Source organism: Prionailurus bengalensis, chromosome B1, assembly GCF_016509475.1.
Source record: "Prionailurus bengalensis isolate Pbe53 chromosome B1, Fcat_Pben_1.1_paternal_pri, whole genome shotgun sequence".
Taxonomy (NCBI): Eukaryota; Metazoa; Chordata; class Mammalia; order Carnivora; family Felidae; genus Prionailurus; species Prionailurus bengalensis.
In genome coordinates this window covers 49,448,988-49,456,211 of record NC_057344.1, presented here as the reverse complement: position 1 = coordinate 49,456,211, position 7,224 = coordinate 49,448,988, and the positions used below count along the sequence as shown (strand labels likewise).

At 52.9% G+C, this 7,224-nt stretch overlaps 1 protein-coding gene across 2 annotated transcripts in view; it reads left to right on the top strand.

Annotated features, from left to right (window-relative positions):
- The first annotated feature begins 334 nt into the window (after nucleotides 1-334).
- Nucleotides 335-7,224, top strand: part of SCARA5 (scavenger receptor class A member 5) — a 126,833-nt gene continuing 119,943 nt past the window's right edge. For both annotated transcript variants that reach the window (XM_043564836.1, XM_043564828.1), the window contains exons 1-2: nucleotides 335-720; nucleotides 5,290-5,407. In XM_043564836.1, coding sequence (XP_043420771.1) covers nucleotides 5,296-5,407 — 112 coding nt within the window. In that variant the 5' untranslated portion in view covers nucleotides 335-720; nucleotides 5,290-5,295. The remainder of the gene's footprint in view (nucleotides 721-5,289; nucleotides 5,408-7,224) is intronic.

Here is a 7,224-nt window from a genome sequence, read left to right as displayed (position 1 = left end):
ACTTCAGAAAAACACGTAAATTAATTCTAAGCCAAGTTTGGTGAATGAATTGAGCAATGCCAATTCTGTCCTATAAATAAGTTCCTCAGACTGGTTTCTGGTGTGGCTCATGAGCCAGGTCTAGCTTCCATTCCTGTAGAAGCTTTCCAAAAATTATTTTGAGCAGGGTTTTAGGTTAGGTGTGCGGTGTCCCAAGACAAGGCTGATGTCACTGCTCTGGACTAATGGGGAGAACAGGGAGGCTGTAATGCTGAGATTGGCCACCAGAGGGGGGACGAGTTCCAGACCCCAGGGGAGCTTCGGCAATTGCTCCAAGAACTTTATAAAGACTGGCCGCCAGAGCAGCTGCAGTTCACATCTCCTTCAGTATCTAGCAGAGCTGCGGGTGCCTTCACAGAACATCTCCCGAGCGCTGCCTGTGGCTGACTGAGGCGAGACACCAAGACAGGGACTCCCCAGCCACAGGCCCTGAATCAGGCACAAGGTTGAGTGCTGCCTCCTGAACCTGAGCCTCCCAGAGAAGGGACCCCTGAGACAAGTCACTGAGCACCGGGGCAGCCTCCTTCTATGACTCCGTCTGGCTTTGGCTGGCTGTGGGGACAAGATCTGCGGGACTGCCTGGGTCTCCGTGCGGTGACAGCAGCCAGCCCATCGGCCACCATGGCGAATGCCGGAAACTGAGGAGACGGGCTCTTCTGTGGCCTCACTGGGGGCACTCAGGTGAGTCTTGGCACTAACTTTGTCCTGGCACCTGAGCACAGCGTCCCAACGGCAGCTGGGGGACACGGATGCGGCAGAGGGAGCAGGGCTCTGCCTTTGGGCATCTCGGATGCGGAGCACGGAGTTGCAGCACCAGCTGGGAAGGGCCTCCACGCTGTGGGCCCGCGGGGGTCCGCTGGCGTGAGCCCGCGTTTGGGGAAGCTTTTGCCTTCATGGCCACTCTACCTGGCTCATGCCGCAACTCAAGAGCCTATTCTGGGAGCAGATGGCACAGGTGACTGCCCCTCTACACGTGTGAAGTGCATGTGCGTGGGCACATGCATCCAATGGTGGGATGAACGAAGGGAGAGCTTGTCTATAAAACATCTGCACCTTTCCAGCTTTTTAAAAACTGTATTAAAAAAATTTTTTAGGGGCGCCTGGGTGGCTCAGTCGGTTGGGCGGCCGACTTCGGCTCAGGTCATGATCTCGTGGTCCGTGAGTTCGAGCCCCGCGTCGGGCTCTGTGCTGTCAGCACAGAGCCTGGAGCCTGTTTCAGATTCTGTGTCTCCCTCTCTCTCTGACCCTCCCCTGTTCGTGCTCTGTCTCTCTCTGTCTCAAAAATAAATAAACGTTAAAAAAATATTTAAAAAAAATTTTTTTTAAGTTTATTTATTTTTGAGAGAGAGAGAGAGACAGAGCACAAGCAGGGGAGGGGCAGAGAGAGAGAGGGAGGCACAGAATCTGAAGCGGGCTCCAAGCAGCCTGCCTGCGGGGCTTGAACTCACACACCAACTCACACACCACAAGATCACGATCTGAGCCAAAGTCTGATGTTTAACCCAATGAGCCGGCCAGGTGCCCCTGCACCTTTCCAGCTTCGGGTTATGATTTAGGTTAACTAAGTACAGTTAGAGGACAGGATCGTATTCATGGGGTTTTTTTTACTTGGTTTTGATGAGTTTAAAGCTGTATGATTCAAGGAGGAGATGCGAACTCTGCAGAGTTAGATGCCGGGACCCAGGGACACTGTATTTGCAGCCACAAGTGAGGCTTATGCCACTTGCAGCAGCAGCAAGAATTAATTGAGTCCTTCTGCTGCCCAGAGAGTGAGTTGAGAGTAAGGGTCCGGATTTCATATTCACGATTGCTTACTGCAAAGGGGATCCAAAAGAGCATTATTCCCGAGCCTGGCCAGGCAGGAGGGAAGCCTCAGGAACCTGAAGATGCCCCCCACCCCTACCTAACTGCTTGGAGGGATCAGAAGATGCCGGGGGTGGGGGTGGTTTCTCACCAGACTCCACCGCCGACTCCCTGTGCGCCCTTGCCCAGAAAGCCCTCCGTGTGCACCATCCCCACCACCCCCCCCCCCCCCCGCCCCGGCCTGAAATAACTGAGTGGCTGGTGGATGTGCTTCTCCCCTTCACAGAGGTGATGGCCTGAGGCTAAACAAGCTCAGCTGATTGGGCCAGGTTCCTGAGGAGTAGGAAGTGGCTCCAGGATAGAACCCTGTGTCCTCTGAGCTCCCCACCCCCCACAGGCCTGTATGGAGCTGCCTGGTTGGAGCTAGGGGTGTCTGAGTGCTTCAGCTCTAACATGTAGCATCCTAACATGTAGCTCTAACATCCCTAAGAGGCTGGTGAGATTTCCTGTCCCTGGGAGAGGAAGGCCCCACTCTTGGACTGGAAACAGGCTCCTTGGGCTTTATCCACATGCCACTTTGGTGTCCACACCCTGCCCATATTTCCATGGTCCCGGTCCCCTCCCTGCTAGCTCTTATAGCCTCTCCTTGGTCCCAGGGCCTCCACTGACCCTCTGCGCTCCCTGGTCTGGGACCCTAAAGGTGGCTGCCAAAAGGGACGGATACATGCTTCCTGGACTAAGCAGCCTTGTCGCTGGGTCAGTGCCCCGGGTGGGAAGCCTTTGCCTGGTGCCTCACCCTCCTCTGATATCATTGGTTCTTGCCTCTTTGGCAAAATTGCCCAGATTGGCTTATCTTTAAAATGGGAACAACGGACTGATACTACCTTCCCCGCTGTGGTCCTGGTGGGGCAGAGAAATCCCAGATGGCAAATGGTCTGTAACTCATGGGTGTGTGTGCACGCAAGGGATGTCTGTCATCTCTATGGTCACCACAGTTGGCAGTGAGTTGCACCTTGCTCGAGAGCACAAACTTGGCCCCCAAGGCTCTGAGACCAAATGACCAAAGGGTGCAAATTCCTGCCCCCTTTTCCCAAGAAAGAAAAATAGCTCAAAATAAAACCTGGGGCAGACAGAACATTCTTAGGTTTCATTCCCAAGTAACAAACATTAGCAAAGCTGGCTGAGCGTTTCCAATCTCATCTCACTCACATCTGGCCTCTGCTCTGCCCCAGCCCCTCTTCTCAACAGGCTCCCCAGGGCTTCTGCTCCATCAGCCCAGGGCTGTGGAGGGGAGAGAGGAGGGGCCGCCCTATAGACACATTCCAGATAACAAGCCATGCATTCCAGCTCTGGTCCAGGAGCTGATCAGCAGAGGGGAAGGTGGAAATGAAGACAGGGCTAACCTGGCCCAAGCTCATCTCCACACCCCCACTGCCAGCATGGCAGTGCCCCATCAAGCTCTGTGTGATCTCTGGGCAGCAGCGCCTGTTGCCTTTGGCAGAGAGAGGATTATCCCTTGCAGAAGAGACACTGGCCTCCTGCTTTGCAGCTCCCCAGGATCGAGGCCAGTAGGAGGGGTGCTGCACTTAGCACTTATGAAACAAGGGAGGGTCCCTGCAGCTTAGCAGCGGTGGCGTTGCTCGGGGGCCCCACCTAGAGGTCCATGGTGGGTGGAGGACTTGGATGGAGCATGGGTGTTGGGAGCTAGCAAACCGGACATGACTGCAGCACAGAGAAGCTGGGTGGGAGCGGTTTAGGGGCTCCCCGGGGCAGGGAGAAGAGATCCTGGCAGAGCTGTGGGCTCCCCTCTCCCGCAGGCTGGAAGAAAGGCCCACAGAGACCGTGAACACCCTGACTATGTGTGCTTGCATGCATGTGTGTGCAGGGCATGCCTGTGTGCAGGGCATGTGGTACCTCATTACTAGAAGAAATAAGAATGGAAGCCCCTGTCCATCCTTCCAGGCCATCAGAAGGACAGTTGTATGGAACCTGGTCAGTTCTGACCTCTTCTCAGCCCTGAAGTCAGAGGTCTCTGGAGACATAGGTCAAGCCATGAAAGTAAGGGGGTTATGTTTTGCTCTGCCTGCCAGAGCGGTTCAGCTAGGCTCCTCTTTCATTATCCCTATTTACTGAGACATGCTAACACCTCCTTCCCACTGTGCCTCGGAAGAGGAACTGATTGGCTGCTCCCTTCAGTCAGCAGTCACTGTTCCCAGCACCACCCGCCCCCCCACTCCCCCCTGCCCACCTGCCAGGCCCCTATCATCTCCTCCCAGGTGGTAAACCCCTGGCTATCTGGGCCTCAGGGTTGAGTTTGCTCCATGCCGGGCCTGGGACCCCTCCATCCTCCCCGGGTCTTTTATCTTCCAAAGAATTTGCTCTTTAAAAGTGGATTTTGGGGGGGTTCAATATCCAGATAGTCAAAAAGCATCAGGGCCAAAGGTCAAGCTACACTGATGGCTGGCAGGGAGCTGAAAGTAGAAAGTAATTTGTAAAATCACTGAGCATCTATATCAGAGAAAGAATACCAAGAAGTGGTCTGGCTCAAAAAGTAGATTCTTCCTATTACACAAAGAATGCAAACACATTGTAGAAAACCCAGAATATCCAGCAAACAAAAATAAGCACAAAATCCCCATGATCCCCACCAGAGTCTTCTGATTGTATGTCTTACCCGGAGCAACCCGGAACATCTCCAAATATAATCTTTCCGGTCACGTACTCGGGGATATGTGTATATATTACAAAATGGGATTGTCTTGTACACACTTATGTAAATGGCGCTGCTTTCCTTCAAATAGTATACCATTTTCCCAAGTACATGGGTACATTCCTGAAACACCATGGAGGAGACCCAAAGCCCCAGCAGGCCATGCAGACACCAGGCCCTCCCTGGTCTAAGGCTGCCCAGGTCTTAGTGTTTGGGGGACTCCGCTGAGGCCACCTACCCCTCGGGCTCGGGTGGGAGGTGAATCCTTGCCATGGCCTCACTGCACTCAGCCCCTTTGGAACATGCCTGCCCAGTTAGCACATTTCCAACACAGAGCAGGAGCCTAAAGATCCAGAGTCTCGGAAACCACTCCATTTGCCTCAGGAGGGTCGGCGCCTCCAGGCCCCACAAAGCACAGCCCTTGGTGTCCCTCTGGCTCAGGGCTCTGGTCCCAACCAGGAGCTACTGAAAGGAAGGGACAGATCCTGTGATCAGAAAGGTCCAAAGGGCCTTGGCCTTCCCAAGTGCTGAGGAAGTTGGGAGGGGGCTCAGGATCCTGAGAACCTGGTAGATGGCATCCATCAAGGAGAGGCTCTCAGTGTTCAGGCTCGGGCCATGGGCATGTGTGCCTCGTTCTGTGCGTTTGTTTCTGGATCCACCTATAGTTTATTCTGTCTCTCCCCTGCCTCCTTTCTCCCTCTCCTCTCCCCTTGCTGTCTTTCCTGCTGCTGCTGCAGGTCAGGATGGAGAACAAAGCCATGTACCTGCACACTGTGAGCGACCGTGACACCGGCTCCATCTTTGAGGAACCCTTTGACGGCAGGAGCCTGTCCAAGTTGAACCTGTGTGAGGACGGTGAGTGCCCCTGGCTCGGTCTTGCGGTACAAGCCCTGCCCTGCCTCCCCACCCAACCTCGGTATTTCCCCAGGGCAGTGGTGACCTCCTGTCGAATACTTCCTATGTGAACTTCACATTTTGAAATGTCGTATTCATGCATCTCAACAAATCTGAGTGACCTACAACATGCATATCTATCTCACTGATGAGCTAGTGGAGGCTGAGAAAGTATTAAGGATCCTACAGCTCATCAGGCATAGAGTTGTTCCAAAACCGAGTCTCCTGACTCCCAGGACAGTCCTTTCTGCCTCTCTGCCTTCCTCTCCTCTGAGTGAATGAGGCTGGGGTCAGGCAAAGGCGTCTGAACCAATGAGCCCAGACCCTCTCAGGTGAGGAGCCTCCAATCCATTTCCCGAAGCATTTGCGAGGAGAGAACATATCTCTTCAAGGTGCTTATCCTTCCCCTGGGTCTGAGACCCCAGCCCATGGCTCAGGAAGGAGTTCTCTATCCCAGTGACCCAGAGGGCTCTGCACCTTTGGGAACTGGTTATTTGCTAAAACTGGGAATTCAACTGATGCTTCCTCCAAAGGAGCCTAGAGCACCTTGTCAACAGACTGAATCCTGTGTGTCCAGGCCAGAGCTTGACACTTAGTGGTTGCTTAATAAATGCTTGCTACGTGAGTGAATATACTCTGGTTTGCAGTGAGCATAGGCGAGGAGAGCATTGTCCCCACATCAAAGATGAGTAGAATGAAGTTTACCGAAGAGTCTCATAATGACTGATGGCCAATTAAGCAGAGACAGGCAGAAATTGAGTTCTGCAGACAAAAGAAACCAGTGGGATATATACATACGTAAAGAGATTTATCGTGAGGAATTGGCTTGCATGATTCTGGAGGCTGAGGTGTCCCACCATCTACGTCTTCAGGCTAGAGACCCAGGAAAGTGGGTGGTATAATTCAGTCTGAGTCAGAAGGCCCAAGAACCAGAGGAGCCAATGGTGTTTGAGGGCTGGAGAAGATGAGATGCTTTGTCCTAACTGTGCAGGCAGGCAGGAAGCAAAAAGCAAATTCCCCTGCCTTTTGCTCTATTCAGGCCCTCAACTGACTAGATGAGGCCCCCTCCTACTGGGGAGGGCAATCTGCTTTACTGAGTCCACCAATTCAAATGCTGATCTCATCTAGAAACACCCAGAAATGATGTTCCACCTGGCACCCATGACCAGTCAAGCTGACAGAAATTCACTACCATGCAGCCCTTTATTCAAGGCTTTTCTCAAGCGCTGTGTTTTCTCTCTACTCTGCTTAGCTGCCTTTGTCTCAAAATTACTCAAAAAGGGAAATGCCTCCCCCTCATACTCTAACCGTGTCTTTCCTCCCACAAGGTGCTGAATGCCAGGACGGAAATTGGGCAACTCAGAGAGGCAGGGATTGGGGACAGTCTCCCCAGGGAGAAGAGCCAAGATGTGGGCTCCTGACCACTAACCTCCCTCACCCTGCCGTACTAACTTGCTCACCATTGTAGCTCTTCCTTTAAATTCCAGTCAACGAACATATTTCGAAGACCTGTGATGTGTCAAGCTATGGGTTGGGTGCCAAGGATGCTCCAAAGAGAAATTAAACCATCCTTGCCCTCAGAGCGCTGTGATCTTAGTGGAAGGGATCGGCTTGGGACAATTACACGTAACATAAAGCAGGCAAGAATACATGTGAGTTCGGTAGTCCCCTCTTATCCATGGTTTTGCGTTCCATGGTTTGTTACCTGCAGCAGGCTGTGGTCTGGAAACAGATGATCCTCCTTCTGACCTATTATCAGAAAGTCAGTCGTAGCCTAA